This window comes from Maniola hyperantus, chromosome 17 (genome assembly GCF_902806685.2).
Source record: "Maniola hyperantus chromosome 17, iAphHyp1.2, whole genome shotgun sequence".
NCBI classification, from domain to species: Eukaryota; Metazoa; Arthropoda; class Insecta; order Lepidoptera; family Nymphalidae; genus Maniola; species Maniola hyperantus.
Window position 1 is genome coordinate 2,189,089 of NC_048552.1, and position 21,600 is coordinate 2,210,688.

Genomic DNA, 21,600 nt, shown 5'->3' on the forward strand with positions numbered 1-21,600 from the left:
CGGGATAAAAAGTAGTTTATGTCTATCTCTGTACCAAATTTCGTCAAAATCGGTTGAACGGATGGGCCGTGAAAGGCTAGCAGACAGACAGACAGACACACTTTTGCATTTATATTAATATTAGAATGGAAGTATAGATTGAAGAGGAGATGTGGTTACTGCTCAGACCAATCAGATTTTCAAATAATGATGTGATCATTTTTCATGTCATCCATTGCGAACACATTCCCACCTGGTCGATACCGGCAATGTTGTCTACTTATTATTTAAAAAACCCAACAAGCAAGTAATAATTATTATATTAGTATTAGTAGAATGTGTAATGCTGCCTTCACGCGCAGTCCAAATTATGCGTAACCTACCTACCTACCTAGCGACTATTTCAAGCTAAAAACATTATTAGATCCAAACAACATAATAGAAGGGTCAAAATCAATTAAGAGGTCCCCTGAGGGTTCGTTCGTCCACAGTTTCTGGTCGGAAACAACACCCTTAAGTTGTTAATTCGCCAAGTTTACGCACATTAGAGTAACTAGCAGCGAATGAGTGGCCAAGATTGATGAGTTGTCCCAAGCTTAAGTTAGAGTGCCCCGTGGTTTGTAGGTATGTTTGACTATGGGACTATACAGGGTGTAATTAGAACAGAAGACACGGAGACAGGTGATAGTACTTATTTATTAAGTACTGGTAAGATATCTTAAAAAGACGTGATTTTTTTAACCAGTTTTTTTTTTAAAGATTGCAATGTATTGCAAATAAAATATCTGACGGACGGTAGAGTTCAACGAAAGTTATAGTCCCATAAACTGAGGCGTGACGGCGCTTTCGCCTGTTGGCGGGGTCTGGTGTGGTGGTTTTAGGTCCCGGGTTCGTTCCTCAGCTGGTTTGGATATTTATAATTTAATTTGGTTTAAGACTAACACATTTTGTCGTTGATATCTGACATGCCAATCGAGCAATGCAGCAAAATAGCATAGCATTTAGATATTATTTAAGAAAACAGGCAAATCCGTGGTCCCAGTGCTAGTAATTTAATGTTTTAAACTAAACCGATAGGTAATAATATATTAGGCGCTTACCGCTGAGAGCTATAATACTTCAAATTCATAATCGAGCCAAGTATTTCATCATTATAATATCCTATGTTCCAACAAGCGACCGTGGAGGTAGGTAGCTTCCCCAATTGGATATCGCATTTGATTCGTTTGTATCTAGCATAATTTTTACTATTATTCTTATCGAAAGGTACCTATATGTATTAAGTACAATAAATGGCATAGGTCACGTACCAACCAAGTGAGATTGCAGTCAAGTCAAAGTCAAAGTCAAATGATTTATTCAAAATACGTAATAAATTACTCGTATTGATTGTCTGGTATAGTGTTAGATTTGTAAGATATAGTGGTGATAGTTATAACGCAAACTTAAAACTAAAGCTACGAGGGTTCCAAACGCGCCCAGGTCTGCGAAGAGCCCACAACAAACTAACGTCAAGGGCTAACTTGTATAAAAAAATAGGATAAAAATAAAATTATAAATACTATCTGTCCCGGCTTACTCACGTGTGTAGTCGACGTTAGCCCGACTAGTTTCGAACCCATCCGGGGTCCTTTTTCAAGGGAGTCCGTCCGCGCACACGCCGCGGTTTTGACTGCGAGACGCACGTGCCGCTGCCCGTAGAGCCCGTTGTGAGGGTGGCTGGACCCCGGATGGGTTCGAAACTAGTCGGGCTAACGTCGACTACACACGTGAGTAAGCCGGGACAGATAGTATTTATAATGGAAATCACTCACGGTAGTTTAAACGCTAAAACTAAAATTGACAAACATGGTAGGTAGAAAAGAGAAAACCCGGCGGATGTCGCTGCCTGGGTCGCGGTGGTTTGCTTCGGTGTTCCCGTGACCCAGTCGCCAGGCGACGCGCAGGAGCGCCGCTGGGTTTTAGTGGGTATTCCGGTCGCCTCTCAGCCGGCGAGTCCCACATACCTTCCCTCCAGCCTCCAGTTGGTTGGCTGGCTGGTGAGCTGGCTGGCTTTCAGGAGGGGGAGGGGAGGGGAGGGGGGGGGGTGCGTGCGTAAACGCATTTCCCAGCGTTAAAAAAAAAACGTAGCCCTATTTTTCGATGATTTCACGTCACCATAGCCTAATATTTGACACATTATCGTCCCCTGTTTCCTCACTAGTTCACTCTGTCACAAGTGCCGTATCTATTTCTGCACACGGTTTCGTAGGCTCGGTATCAAGAGGCGCACATTTTCTCCGACTTAATAGTTAGGGAGTTATCGCGCGCTACACTTTGACAGTAGTTTCAGTTTACTCAGCCCCATTAGACAGACTACTATCAAATTCGCAATTTAGGTCGGTACATTCCACTAAGTAGTTGTATATCCAATGTGTAGCTTTCCGAACGTGTGATAGATTCTTGGCAAGTTACTGACGTAGGCGTGCGCTGTTTAGTAGTTAAATATGTTTCAGGAAGCTACTTTGTGAAACAGATTTGTAAGTAATCTATGAAAAGAAATATAGCAGACTAGATGATGCCCGCGACTTCATCCACGTGGTTTATTTTAAAATCCCGTGGGAATTATTTTTTCTGGAATATAAAGTGGCCTATGTCCTTCCCTGGTATGTAAGCTAACTCTGTACTAAATTTCACCAAAATCACTCAAAATCGGTTAAAATGTTAGGCCGTGCTAGCAAACAGACAGACAGAGACAGACAGACAGACACACTTTCGCATTTATAATATTAATATAGCAGATTTTCTAGGGCTTTTAAAGACCCATGCGACCGATCCATGCGAAAGTGTATTTTTTTGTTGGTTTGTCCTTCAATCACGCCGCAACAGAGCAACGCGCGGATCGACGTGATTTTTTGCATGGATATTGGATATACCTAGGTGATACCTGGAGAGTGACAAAGGCTACTTTCCATTCCAGAAAATCAAAGAGTTCCCACGGTATTTAAAAAAGCTAAAACCACGCGGACGAAAGTCGCATCAGGTAAGTAGTATACCAATACATCTACGCTCATTCACGTGGCGCCATCTTGTTGTTATTATTATTTTAATGTGTTGTTTTAACAGGGCGTTAGTACTATTATAATATATTCTGTGCTTCGGCCTAGATTCTCATATCATATAGAGGCATAAGATATAGAGTTCAGCTATGCACAGTGCACACTGTACGGGACAGGTGGAAATCGAATCGAAGCGGTTAGACATCGTAGCAGAGAGCAATCATCGCTTCCTTTGTCAGCCGTTTATGTGAGGTAACCCGCTTCTGTTTCCCGAAAAACACTTCTGTAGGTAGTTTGCTTGTATATTGTATAGAAGCCGGCGTTACGTTGCGGAAAACCATGATATACAATAAACCAAAAGCTTAATAATCCGCTGAAACAAAACAGATCAAATCCGCCCGCTCCCACTGCTAAACATGCAGGAAAAACCAGCCACCGAGCAAGCAATACGCACCACCACTACGCAGCAACACACGGATCTCAAAACACACGTTTCGCCCCGACACCGGAGCATCCACAGGTTTTGTAAGGTCTATATCTCCTGAGGTTACTCTCACCACTGCGCCAGGGGGGTCATCAAACAATTTTTAATTAAAGCTAAGTGCTTTAATTCACAATTTCACATTTAAAAAAATGCCATTAGTAAATATCTACATTATAATGCCATTGTTTTCTTTCGGTAAAAGAGTTCTATAATTCTTAAATTAATATTTGAAGACGGTTACGATAAAAAATCTTGTGATTTTAATCTAATGATATTTAGTTAATATTACCTTACCATACCGTACCATATTTCACCAGATAAACATTTCTTTGCTTTACTTTAAGAATCATGTTTATGATATTTTTATTGCCTACACGGCCTAACAAGATACTTAGGCTTGCGCGACAATAATGCATAATGAAAATCAATAATCAGGTCTAGGTTGTTGTTGGTAGGAACTAGGAACCAGGGTTGTTGCGCGTGCCAATATTTTGTCATCCGCGGATGCGGATGCGGATGCGGATGTCTAAATTGATACGAATGTTGCGGATGCAAATTCGAATATCCCGTATCCGTAACACCCCTGTGGGTACCATTGTAGTACAGTTTTTGATTGGTCAGTTGGTCACGCGCGAGGCACGCGCCACTCTGCCCCAGCCCACTTTCTTTGCAGGTCGTTACTTGTTGCAAATATAAATCCGCATCCGCAAAAGCTCCGCGTTAATTGATGCGGATGCGGATGCAGATGTCTGATTTTCAATGCAAATGTTGCGCATTTGCGGATGCGGGTGCGCATATCCGTAACATCCCTAGTTGGAACCAGCTTGCTTAAGAGATGTCTAGGACATACTCTTGCCTTGAAGATACTCAAGTTGTAAATTATGTGGCAGGAAACACGGATGCCGGAAGGGCCGTGATTATATTTTTGTAGGCCGTAGTAAGTACCGTCACATTGTGTAGAGAAGACTCTATGATATAAAAATGAATCACTAAATGTGTTGCTCATCGCAAATCTCGAGAACCGCTGAACCGATTTCGCTAATTCTTTTTTTATAATATTCCTTGAAGTACGAGGCTGGTTCTCACAGAGAGAAAAAATTAATTCAACCTCCCCTCAATTTTCTAAACTCCACCCGAGCGAAGCCGGGCGTGTCAGCTAGTTGTAAATATATTTCGTATGAACGGGTAAACATCAAAGACTGCAAGAAATTTGACATCTAAATACGACAAAAATATTTGAATAGCTTGAATAGTCATCAAGTGTTTTATTTTGCTGCGATGTGAAATTTTTGTTTTAAGTGTAGACGAAATAATACGCGACAGGCCGAGATGGCAATCGGACGCTCAATACACTCGCACAGCCCCCGCGCTAACCCGGTGCGGGCGAGCGCGGGTGACGTATGGGTGCGCAGGGCGTCCTCCGCCTCATACACCGATTGCCACCTCAACCTGTCGGGAACTATAGGTATGATGCGTACAAAAAGAGTTCTCACTTGCCTCTGTGCGCGAGTCTGACTCGCACTTGGCCGGTTTTTTATGTTGGGAAAAATCATCTCGTAAACCCTAAAAAGGTTACGGATTCCTAACATAATTTTGCTTTCCTGGCCGCATTTGAATTTAAATTCCCTAAAAAATTCTTATTAGGCCTCCGCGAAATGTAAATTAAATATGAAAATCTGGTTATCTAAATGCGCTCCCAAGAAAAAATGCAAATCTTTTCAAAGGATATTATTTAAATAAGTAAGTATTCTTTTTCCTTTTACAAACATGCGTGTTGCTATTACTTTCAAGTACCTACCTACTGGCCGTTGATGTTAATGCCAAGTCCGTTCAAATCCAGAAGCTTAAAGATGTCCTCCAAAGCAGCGGTAAAGAGCTTCGGGGAGATTACGTCTCCCTGTCGAACTCCCCGTTGCAATTGGATTGGTCTCGTAGTCTGGTCCTGTATACGGACTGACATGGTGGCGTTTCGTATAACCATTTCAGCGCTTGGATATACCGGTAGTCGATCCGGCATCTCGAATATAGCATAAAGACCTCAACACAGCCCAAGTATCCACCGAATCGAAGGCTTTCTCATAATCCACAAACGCCAAGCAAAGTGGCCGAATATACTCTTCAGTCTTCTGTATAACCTGCCGCAGCGTGTGGATGTGATCTATGGTACTGAAGCCTTTTCGGAATCCGGGGGCCCTACCGCGGTTGTTTGACAGCTACAATGTCACGATCGCAATCATCTCTGATTGGTTAATGCTCGCTCACTATTGGCCACAATGCATTGTTGCAACAAGAATCGCATAAATTCAGCCAATCAGGACAATTGAGATTGTAAAAATGATTAATGCAGGTTTCAGACAATCGCCCTACGGCTTGTTCGGGGAGAGTGGAGACCTATGTCCAGCAGTGGATATCGGTTGATGATGATTGATGATGATGACCTATATACTGCATGTAGATTGTAGATAGGTATATGAAACTTTATACTTCTTTTACGTATTTACCTTCCAAACCCTAATACGAGCTATTATGACGTAGGCATCCGCTAAAAAAAGATTTTTGAAAATTCAATCTTTAAGGGGCTGATATAGGGGTTTGAAATTTGTGTAGTCCACGCGGACGAAGACGCGAGCATAAGCTAGTCATAATATAAACGGGAGAATAATATAAACTGAGCTTCTTATCTAGAACGAGGAAGACATGTTTTCCGAAAAAGGTTAAAACAATATCCTAACAATAAAGATGGCGACTCCCGCCGTGACGTCACGATCGCTGTGGGTCACGTAGCGTTGCAATTTGCCGCCGAAATGGAAAAAGGTTCTGTACGTGCTCCTATGTCTTATGCCTCTTATGTAGGATGACCTGACGCGCTTGGCGAATTTACGCGGCGAACATGTACAGCCTACGGTGTCCGACTTGATCGGATTTCATACACGTACATCAAACAGCGTTAAAGGCCTTATACACATTAGCCGATCGCACTCGGTCAATACACTGGGCGAACGTATCTTACAGTAAACGACCAATTACATATTAGTGGTGAATGGCCAGCGCTGGTCACCTTGTCAATTTTTGTGGAATTTCACACAAAAACCAAGGCTAGTTTCATAGTAATATAGGTCATGTAGAATCTGCAGTCACTGTAGTGCTCTAAAACGAGTGTTCAATTTAAGGCAGATATTGAACGGGTTTCAGGCGGCGCGTGTTTCGTATGAAATATTTTGCGTCACTGTAAAACTATGTTATGACGTCTCAGAGATCCGCATAGTGGGTCGGTATGGACCTTCTTACGCATTACCCCGAAGAAGAAGCTGCTTGCCAAGATCTTTAGGCTAGTCTAAAGATCATGGCCCGAGTGGCAAGCAGCTTCTACAAAGCAGACATTCGCCAAAAGGATTGGGTCAATGTGGATATGCGCCAACACAATGGCGGATACTCGCCGAATATATTGCACCAACAGGAACTGGAGGCTTTACGTCTACGCCGTATTATCTAGTTAACTCTTGAGTTATTCGGTGGCAACTAGGGGATCGTTACATAGACTTTCTGTATTCAATCCGCATACGGTCTTGGGATAACGTAACGTTACATTATGATTACGTAACGACATGATAAATAACGTTCAGTAGGTACCTACCATATTATTATAAAATGCGAAAGTGAGTAATTATATTATTATTGATTTGTTGGTTTATTCTTTAAAAAGTTTAATTTCTTCACAACAACGGGGCAATAGATTAGCATAATTTTTTGCAAGGTTATAGATGAGTACCTAATGAGTGACATAGTCTACTTTTTATTCCGGAAAATGAAAGAGTTCCCACAGGATTAAAAAAAAATTAAATACGCTCGAACGAAGTGCATCAGCTACACTAGAATCAAAAAATCAAAACAAGTCATAATTAAAAAATTAAAAACACGACTATATTGATAAAGAACGAACTAAAAAAAAATATCACATTTGAAAATGGCGCTATACAGCCACCATGTTGATTTTATTTAAAAAAAGCTATAGGCAGTGTCACTCGTAGAGAAAGACGACCTCCCTGGCGCAGTGGTGAGCGCTGTGGTCTTAATAGTGGGAGGTCCCGGGTTCGATTCCTGGCAGGGGTTTGGAATTTTATAATTTCTAAATTTCTGGTCTGGTCTGGTGGGAGGCTTCGGCCGTGGCTAGTTACCACCCTACCGGCAAAGCCGTGCCGCCAAGCGATTTAGCGTTCCGGTACGATGCCGTGTAGAAACCAAAGGGGTATGGGTTTAATAAAAACTGCCATACCCCTTCCAGGTTAGCCCGCTATCATCTTAGACTGCTTCATCACTTACCACCAGGTGAGATTGCAGTCAAGGGCTAACTTGTATCTAAATAAAAAAAAAAAAGAACCTATTACTCATGCATGTGCTATGAGGGCTATAGACCTTCGTTAAAGCTGAAAGTTTCTATGCGCGTTGTCCCCAACCATAGTTAACTAGGTACTTCCTTTATCTATCTATGTCCCCAACACAGGGAGGAACGATCAGAGACTTTTATGCACTTTATTTATCTTTTAGTGATTTGCTATACCCCCGTGGCCGAATTTCCTTCAGGAGAACTCAGTAAACGCAAACTGAAGTCGGTTAAGATTTTTTCAAAATCCTATTTCAAGTGTTTCTCTTTCGCCGCGCGTTCCAGCGCCATGTAATACGTGGCCAGCTTTGCAGTAATCTCCCGTTTGAGAGAGCGATTTGTCCAGTAGAGGTACAGTTTACTCGCTCTTGAGCCCGCCTGATCCTCTTATTCTGAGACGCACTCAGTTATAGCAATTACAAAGGAAAACCATTCTTCTTCTTTATTGATCTTGTTTTGCTCAAAGTCGACGAAGTTGCGGGAAACTAGTAAACGCTAGTAAACGATAAACAGTATAAGTCCCGCAAATTGCTAATACGCGTGGCCGCCATTTTAGTGACGCTAGCACTAGACTGAAGTTTCGAACTGATGGTATATTTTTACTTAAATATATACGTCGAATGACGTCATTTCGATGTTAATGAGACATGGTTGCAGCGCAATAGCAATTCGCGGGACTTAAAACAGTAAACATAAAAACTCTGCTAGTAAACAGAATTAAGCTTTAAATTTTTAAAATTAAACATCAAGGTTATTTAGTTAGCTAATTTAAATAATATAATAGCGGTTCATTTTATATCTTTTGCATAAATAAAATATATTATATGACTTACTAGCTGATGTCCGTAACTTCGTCCGCGTCAATTTGGGGTTTTAATATTCCCGTGGGAACTCTTTGATTTTCCGGGATAAAAAGTGGCCTATGTCACTCTCCAGGTCTTTAACTATACCCGTGAAAAAAATGATATCGATCCGTTGTACTGTTGCAAGTTGCAACGTGATTGCAGCGCAAACCAATAAACCAACAAACAAGCACGCATTTATAATATGGGTAGTTATTGATTGGTTGATCATGATCATGATCGTCCAAGCGCGGTAATTTTCTGCGACGGGAGTTACCATCTCAAGGAAAGGTGAACAGTTTATCATAAGTCATATATTATTGCAATTTGCGGACTGGTTGTCTTGTACGCTTGTAACAGACGGAGCGTTTCGATGCGCGTGTACACCGCTCGTACGAAAAAGATAATAATCACTACCCATTTTGTTATAAACTAGCTGATATATATAAAGCATAAAATCCACAATTACATTTTTTGAAGAATTTCATATACCCAGTAGCTCTCGCGTCATCAATCAATATACCTATATCTAATCATATATTATCTCTCAAAATCGGTTGAGCCGTTGAGTAGTTACGAGCAGACATAGCAACGGACATACATACTTACACACATACAGGTCGAACACACGACTCCCTTTTGGGCTCTTACTTTTAAGTTGATCGCGGTAAACTTCCAGATCAATCTTCTATTGTCTTCAAACGACCCGCGGCTACCGTTAGCGAAGAAGAGCTCATAACATAATAGACATAAAACTTGCACATGCGTTTAAAAACGCTTAATGTGGATCAGTCTTGACAAACAAAAACCAGTCAGTGTATACTAAATTGTTATTAGTCTGTTACAGCTCCTCAGATCCCTGATATGGTTTTCAACAAGTGTCACTAGAACCGGCTTTCGCAAAAATATTCCGGTCTAATTATGATGTTTTTGTATTGAAGTTTACACAAGTTCAAAGTTCGCAGGATGTGGTTTAAAAGGATATTATGTGTTTTTTTATTTATCTTTATAGGTAATGTAGTGTTATTTTATATGAGTGACTAGATGATACCCGCGACTTCGTCTGCGTGGATTTAGGTTTTTAAAAATCTCATGGGAACTCTTTGATTTTCCGGGATAAAAAGTAGCCTATGTCCTTCCCCGGGATGCAAGCTATCTCTGTACCAAATTTCGTCAAAATCGCTGAAACGGTTGGGCCGTGAAAGGCTAGCAGACAGACAGACCGACACACTTTCGCATTTATAATATTAGTATGGATGAAAAGAATATTGTTTTTAATTGACGACTATTAGCCCTTGATAGTCTTTAGAAAAAGTGTCGATACAACATTTAGAAATAGTATTTTATTAACGTTAAATAATAATTATTATGCCCACATGCGTACGAGTAGACATAAGATTGTAGGAAGAAACTATATTTGTACATAATGTAGCAAACGGATATTAATAGAAATAACAATAAAACAACAATATTATATCTGCAACCATTTGTAAACAAGATAGGCATATACCTAGGTATATATCTAGAACTTCTTGCTACTCAGGCAACATAAGGAATAAAGCACTTCCTGATAGTCAACGGGCTTCTTAGATCAGAAGTGGGATGCTTACTTTTAAGAGTCCCCCTTCTGATCGCCATTTCATTCTTGAATAAATATTTTTATTTGCAGTATCAAACATACTCGTACAAACAGAACCACACTCACAGCTAAATATATCGTCGCGAATAAAACGGGTATGTAATCAACTATTAATTTGCAGGCTCGTCACCACCAGAAGTATGTTATTATGATTGCGATTGAAGACTAAACTGCTAAAAGTAACCTTAGGTAATGGTTAACCGGATACGTCAGGATTATAACCTTTAGATTAACCGAGCCTTCGTGGGCGCACTGACAATATTCACGCACACTACGAGAGACAACACAAACTACCCTCGACGATAACTATAGCAACCCTCACTAACTATCAGTCATGACACCAACGTCTACTATGAGTATCTATACTACAACTACTATGAGTATAGTATGTTGTCTACAACACTAACTAACACTACCTAGGTCCCTACCTACACCGGCTCCTCCATCCCCATACCGGTCCCAAAACGGCGTGTCCGATTTTATATTCTCACAACGACGGTGGGGACGATGACGTGATGTTCAATGAGCAAAGTGTTTACAATTAAATTGTGGCGCGCCTGCAAATTTAATTTTAGAACTGTAGATACTATCTGAAGTGCTACTTTTAATTATAATGCCCCGATTACACCTGTAATCTTTAGTCATGTAAGCAGCTTACGCAATTATATGAGTGAGTGTTTACATTAGTAAATTTGTCGTAAGTTAATCATGTTAGCTGTTTGTGTGTTGTAATGGCGGCCTTATATATGAATATCCCATGTGTGATCCCATGCGGATGAAGTTGCAAGCATCATCCAGTGGATAGTAATTTAATGAACAATATTGTAATTTTTTCAGCAAGAAAAACCATGGATTTGGGGGGAAGTAAAACCTAAAGTAAGTGCCTAAAGGTATTCTCTACTATCATCATCATCATGATCAACCCATTACCCGCCCACTACTGAACACGGGTTTCCTCTCAGAGTGAGATAGTCTGCCACGCTGGCCCAATGCGGATTGGCAGACCTTTGAGAACATGAAGAACTCTGCAAGCGTGCAGGTTTCCTGATGATGTTTTCCTTCACCGTTAGTGCAAGAGATATTTAATTGTTTTAAAAACGCACACAACTCCGAAAAGTTAGAGGTGCATGCCCGGGATCGAACTCCTGACCTCCCGAAATGAAGGCGGACATCGCTATCACCGCTTATATTACTACTATACACATTCAAAATAATAAATAAATAATTACAGTACGCGACCGAAAGTAATGTACATCGACCTTTAGCAGGAGATAGCAGATTTGTAGAGCGTTGTCCCTGCTGTTGAGACCGACAAAACGACATATACTCGTAGGTATGAGTGACAGAGACAACGCTCTACAAAGCCGAAATGTCATTCTAAAGGCCGATGCACATTACTTTCTGCCGCGTACTGTAAGTAATAGGTATTATATGTACTTGTATGTAATTACCTACTACTTTCTCTAAGTTATATTGGTTTTGTTCTATCTTTTAGTGAAATTATTTCTTTCTTTGTTATAAAAAATGTGAGAAGCGCATTTTACAGTATTAAAAAAAAACGGGCTGAATTGAGAACAACCTCCTTTTTGGAAGTCGGTTAAAAATACGAATGACTTCAGCAGCATAGAAGCCCGCCGGAGAAATAGTACTTAGAGTCTCTTGTTCAATTTGCGGGTCGTCTCATGAACCACTCTTATTTCACAGAATAACGGCCTTGGGTCTGGGCACACGACAATGAGTCCTACTACTAAGATCAGACACAATCCGTGCGACCCCTATACCCCGCCGAAGCCAGATTTTAGGGCTCCAGGCCGCAGGATAAGCGAAACAAGTTAGTATCCTATTCACCTAATCCATACTAATATTATAAATGCGAAAGTGTGTCGGTCTGTCTGTCTGTCTGTCTGTCTGTCTGCTAGCTTTTCACGGCCCAGCAGTTTAACCGATTTTGATGAAATTTGGTACAGAGTTAGCTTACGTCCCGGAGAAGGACATAGGCTACTTTTTATCCCGGAAAATCAAAGAGTTTCCACAGGATTTTTAAAAACCTAAATCCACGTATTATAGCTACATTGCTTATTTACATAATTTTGTTTTTAATAAGATCAACTGCTCAGTTTCTTGCCGTCTCTTTGTAGGGTTCCGTATACGAAGGATGGCAACGGGACCTTATTTTATTACTAAGCCTCCGCTGTCCGTCCGTCTGTCTGTCAGCGCGCTGCATCTTGTGAACCTGGGACAACCCTCCACCTCCCATGGCCCCACCAACCTCTCGGTTATATGGGTCGCATCGCGGTAGGGCGCCTATTTGGTACTTGTTCTTGGCATTTTCCCGGGGCGCTTTCGTGGCTCCCTACAAATTTTTTATGTCTCCTCCTTGTCCCTTATGCTCTCCCCCCTTGGGGGCTAGACATCACTAGCACAGCTGAGATCGCCGCTGCTGCTCCTCCATAGTTCCGGCCTGGCACCTGTACGCTATTATATTTTCCAGAATGTTTAGAATACATCTGGGAGAGAAAAAGTAGAGACGATCAAAGGGACAGGAGCGAAGAATGTAAGTGCATATTAGGATATACTTACCATGGATTACTATACCATTTATTTGAAAAAACTAGCTTATGTCTTCGACTTCAACCACGTGGACTACACAAATTTCAAACCCCTCTCTTACTCCTTCATCACCGCTTTGTTTAATCAAGTAATTTATGTAAAATCAAAGTGTGATAAGGATAATATTGCGATTAATGCTGTTCTTGATTTTGGCTGTTTTTGTAATGTGCATTTTAGCTAATTTGGCTTTCATTTCCTTACTGTTGACATTATTAAGTGCATCAACTGCAATTTTACAGTTTAAACGCAGTTAATTTGACACAAGATGTCTTTTCCAGGCGTGGAATACCTGAGAAATCGAGGATTTCATAAAGTTCAGTTTACCATAGGTGGAAGGAACGCTCTGCCAGGAGAATTCCCTCATATGGTAAATATTTATAAAATCTAATAAAAAAGCTGCTAGTTATAAGGTCCGGACCCATCCATCCATCCATCGGAAAGTAGGTTGATCATATTTTATAAAGTTTTTCAGTTCTGTAGTTTTATACGAGGTTGTCGAGTAGGTACGCGGCAGAAATTAATGTACATCGATTTTAGATTTTAGAATGCCATTTTTGCTTTGTAGAGCGTTATCTCTGTCACTCATACCTATATGACGTTTTGTCGGTCTCAACGACAGAGACAATGCTCTACAAATCTGCTATCTCCTTCTAAAGGTCGATGTACATTACTTTGTGCCGCGTACTGTACAAGGTTTGCGTTTACTAGCACATTTTATAGCCAGAGCCTGAAACGGTAACATGAACAAAACATAAATCGGTAATATTGAAAAAAAAAAAACGATTTATTTCAAAACAATTTTATTGTTTTTCGATGTTCTTACAAATTATAAATAATATCTGTCTCGGCTGTACTCACAATTCTGGCTTGCAAAGTCGTACCTACCAGTTGGAAATTGCGTAGTTAAATATCTACATCTTATTAGCAAATATTTCTTATTACAACTTGGCTTCGATACACTGACGTGTCTTGATAAGTAAGTAAGTACATGCCCAGTTAAATAGGTACAATGGGCCTGCAGTCGTGAGATTTTTAATTGGCTTCAAAAAAGGACGTAATTAATTCGACCTTTATTAATAACTAGCTGATGCCCGCGAATTCGTACGCGTGGATTTAGGTTTTTAAAAATCCTGTGGGAACTCTTAAATTTTCCGGGATAAAAAGTAGCCTATGTCCTTCCCCGGGCTGCTAGCTACCTCTGTACCAAATTTTGTCAAAATCGGTTGAACAGTTAAGCCGTGAAAAGCTAGCAGACAGACAGACACACTTTCGCATTTATAATATTAGTATGGAATTAGTATGGATTGTATCTAACATCTACGTTGGTGATTTTCTCGCTTCTGGCTGGACCGATTTGAATGCAGTTTTTTATTTGTTTATTTAGGGTGCTCTTGGTTGGAAAGCGGTAGCAGGCACGTGGGTGTTCAAGTGTGGAGCCAGCCTGATCAGTTCCAAGTTCGTGCTGACTGCGGCGCACTGCTCCAAGTCCACTCCGCTGGACACCAACATCGTTAGCCTCGATCCAGAAATCGTTAGACTTGGGGACAAAAATATTATAGATACGGTATGTTTTTTAACCACCGCACCGGTCACATACAACTCGCAGGTTAAGACGTGTAAAGACATCAGCCCGAGCACAAACATTGTAACGTCGTCTCTTTTGGGGCTTTTTTGAAAGAAAAGCCCGCGAAAAAGCTCCAAGAAAAAGTAGCCGCACTTGTTAATGTGATATGCTCTATACAATGCCTGTATACTTACTTATTGCAAATCTAGAAGCTGCTGTCACGTGTGCTCTTTGATTTTACAGAATAATAACCCCTTCTTTGGGCCTCGCCGCAGTTGGTTTAAAAGTAGCATCCACGATAAGCTGTCTGTGTATCTGGAAAAATCAGTTAATAAGTTAAGGTTGTGAAAAGGTGACAGAGATACAGACAGACACACCTTAGCATTTAGAGTATTAATCATTCAGATTTTATCCGTCAGTTTTTAAAGAAAATTCTATTTGCAGTGGTCCAATGGTCTTAATCCGATAGACGCAAAGATTCTGAAAATCACCGTTCACCCGAAATACAAAGCGCCCAAGAAATACTTCGATATAGCGATAATAGAACTAGAGGAAGAAAGGTTTTTTACAAGCAACGTGCAGCCTGCTTGCCTGTGGAGTGAGTTTGATACCAGTAAACTTGGAACTACTGCTACTTTGACAGGATGGGGCGTTATCGAGACTGGTAAATAAATTCTTTCTCCTAATTGCTCGGAAATTGCATAGACATGTCGTGCGTTTTATATAACCCTAAACTCCTAATCATAATCACGCTTTATTAACCATATAATATAATTAATTTTGTTATTTCGGGCCTTGTCACTTTGCGGTGATGGGTTGATGATGATGATAATTACTTTTTGGTCTGTTAAACAGCAAGAAGACTAACATCCCCAACACTGCAAGCGGCGGTGGTAGACATCATCGACTCAGAGCTATGCAACAATTTGCTGAAGCAGTCGTGCAACCGGCAGTGGTGCGGGATACAGGAGCATCAGATATGCGCTGGGAAGTTGGCTGGAGGTGTGGATGCTTGTCAGGTAATGTGGATGCTTGTCAGAGCTGTGCAACAATTTGCTGAAGCAGTCGTGCAACCGGCAGTGGTGCGGGATACAGGAGCATCAGATATGCGCTGGGAAGTTGGCTGGAGGTGTGGATGCTTGTCAGGTAATGTGGATGCTTGTCAGAGCTGTGCAACAATTTGCTGAAGCAGTCGTGCAACCGGCAGTGGTGCGGGATACAGGAGCATCAGATATGCGCTGGGAAGTTGGCTGGAGGTGTGGATGCTTGTCAGGTAATGTGGATGCTTGTCAGAGCTGTGCAACAATTTGCTGAAGCAGTCGTGCAACCGGCAGTGGTGCGGGATACAGGAGCATCAGATATGCCCTGGGAAGTTGGCTGGAGGTGTGGATGCTTGTCAGGTAATGTGGATGCTTGTCAGAGCTGTGCAACAATTTGCTGAAGCAGTCGTGCAACCGGCAGTGGTGCGGGATACAGGAGCATCAGATATGCGCTGGGAAGTTGGCTGGAGGTGTGGATGCTTGTCAGGTAATGTGGATGCTTGTCAGAGCTGTGCAACAATTTGCTGAAGCAGTCGTGCAACCGGCAGTGGTGCGGGATACATGAGCATCAGATATGCGCTGGGAAGTTGGCTGGAGGTGTGGATGCTTGTCAGGTAATGTGGATGCTTGTCAGAGCTGTGCAACAATTTGCTGAAGCAGTCGTGCAACCGGCAGTGGTGCGGGATACAGGAACATCAGATATGCGCTGGGAAGTTGGCTGGAGGTGTGGATGCTTGTCAGGTAATGTGGATGCTTGTTAGAGCTATGCAACAATTTGCTGAAGCAGTCGTGCAACCGGCAGTGGTGCGGGATACAAGAGCATCAGATATGGAAAATTAAAGAGTTCCACGGGATTTCAAAAAAAAAATCCACGCGGAGGAAGCCGCTGGCATCGTCTAATAACATGATAAACTAGATGAAAATGAAAATGAAAATGAAAATGAAAATCTTTTTTTATTCGTATAAACTTTTACAAGTGCTTACGAATAGTCGGATGCATCTACCACTGGTTCGGAATGCCTTTCCTGATGATGTTCGCGGCTTCGCCCACGTGGTAAATCCACGTGGGCGAAGCCGCGATGGTTGTTAAAAATTCCTTGGGAAATTTTGATTTTCCAGAACCAAAAGTAGCGTATCCGTAGTAACCCGTAAAAAGTAATGTTACTCCTTGGTTAATCTTTACTGGTTTGTGAAAGTCCCCTAAAAATAGGTTCAGTGGTTACAAAGATTAGCCCGTTCAAACAGACAGACAAACAGAAAGATAGACGGACGGACGGACGGACAATTTTTTTAAAACGTGTGATTCAGTTATGGTACAGTTCAAATAACCATAATATGATATGTAATTACATAAGAATTATGTGTTGTGCAGGGAGATTCAGGAGGACCCTTGCAAGTGAAAATAAACCTGCCCGAATCTGGCGAGGGGTCCATGCACTTCGTGATCGGCGTCACGTCGTTCGGGATAGGATGCGCGCGCCCCAACCTGCCGGGCGTCTACACCAGGGTCTCGAGCTTCGTGGACTGGATCGAGGGCATTGTATGGCCTGAGAACTAATTTAGAGCCTCAATAGCTCAACCGGTGAAGGAGTGGATTGAAAACCGAAAGGTCGACGGTTCAAACCCCGCCCGTTGCACTATTGTCGTACCTACTCCTAGCACAAGCCTGACGCTTAGTTGGAGAGGAAAGGGGAATATTAGTCATTTAACATGGCTAATAATATTCTTTTAAAAAAAATGTTAAGAATACTTAGTTGAATAAATTTATAGTCATATGTTTGTTTCTTATTTTATGATAAGGACTAGCTTATGCCCGCGACTTCGTCCGCGTGGACTACACAAGTTTCAAACTCCTATTTTACCCCCTTAGAAGTTGAATTTTTTAAAATCTTTTCTTAAGGATTACGTCATAATAGCTATCTGTATGCCCAATTTCAGCCCGATCCATCACTGCCTCATCATCATTATCATCATGATCAACCCATTGCTGGTCCAATACTGAACAGTCTCCACTGAGAATGAGAAAGGTTTTGGCCATAGTCTGCCGCGCTAGCTCAGTGTGGATTGGCAGACTTCACACACCTTCGAGAACATTATTGAAAAGTCTCAGAGATGGAGATTACCAAAAATAAAAGAGTTTCCACGGGATTTCAAATAACCTAAATCCATGCGGATGAAGAAGCGGGCATCAGCTAGTTAATGATATATTTTATTGTCAAATATCAAGGTTATTTATACTTTAATAGCTAACTAATATTATTATACATATAAGATATCATTGTCTAATAGTGATTCATTTTATGCATTTTACTAGTTGATGCCCGCGTGGAATAAGGTTTTTTAAAAATCCCGTGGGACCTTTTTGATTTTCTGGGATAAAAAGTAGCCTATGTCACTCGCCAGGTCTTTATTTATTCTATACTCTGGCAAAAAATCACGTCAATCCATTGCACCGTTGCGACGTGTTTGAAAGGCAAATCAACAAACCAACAAACAAATACACTTTCGCATTTATAATAAGGGTACTGATGTCATTTGCATAAATAAATAATGAATTATTGACAGGTTGATCATGATCGCTCAGGCGCGGTAATTTTCTATGTCGGGAGTTCCCACCTCAAGGCAAGGTTCATCACACGTCACTCAATGTATGCGGAACTGGTTTTCTTATACGCCTGTAACAGACGGAGCGTTTTGACGCGCGTTTACACCGCTCGTCTCACGAGCAACGCGACTTTTAGTGTGGTTATATAGTAACACCTATAGAGAAAGAGCCTGTGAGCGCCAGACCTTTGTTATTTTATAAAAGCTGAAAGTTTCTCTGCGTATTGTCTTCAACACAGGGAGGAACGAACAGCGTAGGTATATAAAGTTTGGATCATGGTGGCTTTGGCAGATAACAGGTAACGAAGACGTATAAAATCTCTATACTTTTGTATAAAGAATATTTTTTATGTTTTGTCGGAACAGTATTAGAAATCACGTCATGGCAAGGGCGGATCCAGCTTTGGTGCCAGGGGGGGGTCACATAGTCGTGGTCAAGTCACAACATCTCGACCTCTTGCGACAGGTCGAGTTGGTAATCGGGGTATGACGAGCGGGGGTTGGGAGGCGACGCCCCGCACACCCGCACGCAGGGCCGTCTTTAACCTATTGGAGGCCCTGGGCACATTAGAATAACGGGGCCCCTATGATCTTGACAGAGTAGGTACTATTTTCTTGGAATAGCCAAAGAAAGCAAAGTCACGTTCAAGACGTATTATAAATGCGAATGTTTCTATCTATCTGTTACCTTTTCAAAGTCCATATTCTAAATCAAAATTTGGTACTATTCAGAGATAGTTTACACTCGGAAACGGCTTTTTATCCCGGAACATCAAAGGGTTCTCACGGAAATTTTAAAAAACTAAATCTATGTGGACGAAGTTGCGGGCATTAACCAATATAAAGTAAAAGCGCGAGCGAAGCGAGCGCGAAATTTCTCATATATTTACGAAAAAATCATAAGGTAGCTACTAATATTATAAATGAGAAAGCGTGTCTATCTACTTATCTGTTACCATTTGACGGTCTATCTTTTTGACCAGGTACTACACAAAAAAAGCTTTCGTCCCGGAAACCTGCATACACTTTTTATGCGGACAATCAAAGAGTTCCTACGGTTTTTTGAAAACCTAAATCAATGCGGACAAGGTTGCGGGCGGGCAACAACTAATACAGAGCAAAAGCGCGAGCGAAGCGAGCGCGAAATTTTCTGTCTGTCTATCATCTTGTTAGGTACTTTTTCACGGCCAAATGTAGGTAGGTAGGTACTACTCAGTGATAGCTTGCATCTCGGAAGGGATTTTTAATCGTAGTGAACCGTACGTGCGAGCGAAGCGAGCGCAAAATTTATGACATTATTTACAAAAAAGAAAAGATAAATGTCAGAAATATTGTATTACGATATAGATAAATGCCAAAAATTTTGTACTAAAAACTATAAAGTCATCTGTTGTACAAAGAATAGTTCTATTATCTTTAGGGGTCCCCAGATGCAACGAGCGCTTGGATAATAAAAACTTTACTATAAAAAATAAACGTAAAGGACCAATCCGACCAATACATTATAGGTATATAATACATATTATTTTTTACTTTTAGAGGTTTTTACTGTCAGGAATTTTTTAAAAAGTGTGAAAAAGAATGAAATATTCTATCATTTGCGTAAAGGCAATAAAGATCGGATATAAGACCATTTAACAATCTCTACGGTCCTTTGTTTGAGATGGCTTTTTTGACCTTTGATTTTATCGAAATAAATATGTTTTTGGGTATTAAAATATCGGTTGGTCTGTTATAGTTTGGTGATCTGGCAGGGACTACTGGGCCCCAATCGATCGTGGGCCCAGGGCAAGTGCCGTGTGATGTTCTTCAATCATTGAAGAACGACACACGAAATGTGACATCTCGATGAAAGGTAGCGGTGGCGCGGTAAAATTCAAATTTTGGATGCGTTTGTTCGCAAGAACATAATGTTTTTGCCATCATACAAAATATTATATTAAATTGATTAAGTATTGAAGGAACTTACATAAAATCTAGGTATATAAAAATAAAAAATCATTATGTTTAACAATTTTAATTAGTGGTCCACCTAGGTCCTGGACGCAGCCCAGGGGGGGGTCATGACCCCCGTGACCCCCCCTTGGATCCGCCCTTGCGTCATGGATTACCAGACACTTATTATCGTGGTCACCTCCTGCTAGATATACTTAAAATTTAATAAATTGTTAAGATATTCAACATGGTCCTTCGAACCGGATAAGTCCAATTGACCTATTTTTAACATTTTTTGAAATTCAAATGATATTATTAGCACTTGACTGCGATCTCACTTGGTGGTAAGTGATGATGCAGTTTAATAAAGAAAGGTGCTAATCTGGCAGATGTGTATTAAGTGCACACCTTCTAGATGCCAGATTTCTTTAAATCCATACTTTGAAAAGTTACTACGTGGCATCGCACTGGAACTCTACATCTGGTATGATTTTGCCTTACTACTTACATAATTGTAAGTCATATCGGAGGGTGGTGTACTTTTAAGTTGGTCGCGGTTAAACATCCAGATCTTTTGTCTTCAAACTCTGTGAGGAACTAGTGAATAAAAGCTAATAAGTAAATAATAACATAATTCCTATCTACAAAAACTTGCAGATGCGTTTAAAAAAAAGCTCAATGTGGATCAGTTTTACCAAACAAAAATCAGTGGTTTGCGAAATTGTCATTAGTCTCTCACAGCGCCTCAGATCCCTGACATGGTTTTCAACAAGTCTCACTAGAACATAAAAATATTCCGGGCTATTTATAATGTTTTCGTAAAGTTCAATACTTTACAAAAAGTGCAACAAGTTTCAAGGATGTGGCTTAAAAGGATATTATGTGTTTTGTTTTGTGGTGTACTAGGTAATGTACCTCTAGTGTTATTTTATATGAGTGAAAAGTGAAAAACATATTTTTTTATTTCATAGCAAGCTTTGACTGCTAGCTTACCAGAAAGTTAAGGATGCAGTCTAGTAGCGGTATAACCTGGAACGGGAAAATGTTTACGGCCGAAATTCATAATCCCATCTGTATAGGTTCTTCTTCTTTCATCTTTGGGGCTGTGCAGGTCCTTGGATTCCCTGTATCACTTCAACCGTCTCCGATTCATTGTGATCGCCACCAATTTAACAGTTCCGTCTCAGAATACACAATAGTACGTTCCATGTCTAATAATAATCAGAAGTGGGATCAGTACCCTTATTATAAATGTGAAAGTGTGTTTGTTTGTTGGTTTGTTGGTTTGATGGTCTGTCCTTCAATCACGTCGCAACGATGCAACGGATTGATGTGATTTTTTGCATAAGTATAGATAAAGACTTGGAGAGTGACATAGGCTACTTTTCATCCCAGAAAATCAAAGAGTTCCCACGGGATTTTAAAAACCTAATTCCACGCAGACGAAGTCGCGGGCATCAGCTAGTACATAATAGTACGTTCCA

The 21,600-nt window shown here is 40.9% G+C and overlaps 2 protein-coding genes across 5 annotated transcripts in view; both read left to right on the forward strand.

Moving 5' to 3' along the window:
- The first annotated feature begins 9,573 nt into the window (after nt 1–9,573).
- Nucleotides 9,574–15,886, forward strand: LOC117990216 (serine protease snake-like). Of its 4 annotated transcripts, XM_069504405.1 has the most exons (9): nt 9,574–9,736; nt 10,394–10,458; nt 11,201–11,239; nt 12,068–12,194; nt 12,855–12,917; nt 13,252–13,340; nt 14,358–14,537; nt 14,982–15,201; nt 15,393–15,885. In XM_069504405.1, the coding sequence occupies exons 1-9, from the start codon at nt 9,691–9,693 to the stop codon at nt 15,722–15,724; spliced, it is 1,161 nt and encodes a 386-aa protein (XP_069360506.1). In that variant the 5' UTR covers nt 9,574–9,690; the 3' UTR covers nt 15,725–15,885. The 4 variants fall into 4 exon arrangements, with proteins under 4 accessions (XP_069360506.1, XP_069360507.1, XP_069360508.1 ...); XM_069504406.1 differs by lacking the exon at nt 12,855–12,917 and having other exon boundaries at nt 15,393–15,886; XM_069504407.1 differs by lacking the exon at nt 10,394–10,458 and having other exon boundaries at nt 15,393–15,884.
- Nucleotides 15,887–16,078: 192 nt separating this feature from the next.
- LOC117989994 (venom protease-like) overlaps nt 16,079–21,600 on the forward strand; it is a 13,218-nt gene continuing 7,696 nt past the window's right edge. The window contains exon 1 of the mRNA XM_069504414.1: nt 16,079–16,318. Coding sequence (XP_069360515.1) covers nt 16,195–16,318 — 124 coding nt within the window. The 5' untranslated portion in view covers nt 16,079–16,194. The remainder of the gene's footprint in view (nt 16,319–21,600) is intronic.

What these genes read in the sequence shown, in the direction of transcription:
- LOC117990216 (XM_069504405.1), top strand. Translation starts at nt 9,691, where the DNA reads ATGTGGTTTAAAAGGATATTATGTGTTTTTTTATTTATCTTTATAG. An exon ending in GGGGGGAAGTAAAACCTAAA is followed by an intron (nt 11,240 to 12,067) that starts GTAAGTGCCTAA and finishes CTTATTTCACAG; the next exon opens with AATAACGGCCTTGGGTCTGG. An exon ending in AAGGGACAGGAGCGAAGAAT is followed by an intron (nt 12,918 to 13,251) that starts GTAAGTGCATAT and finishes TGTCTTTTCCAG; the next exon opens with GCGTGGAATACCTGAGAAAT.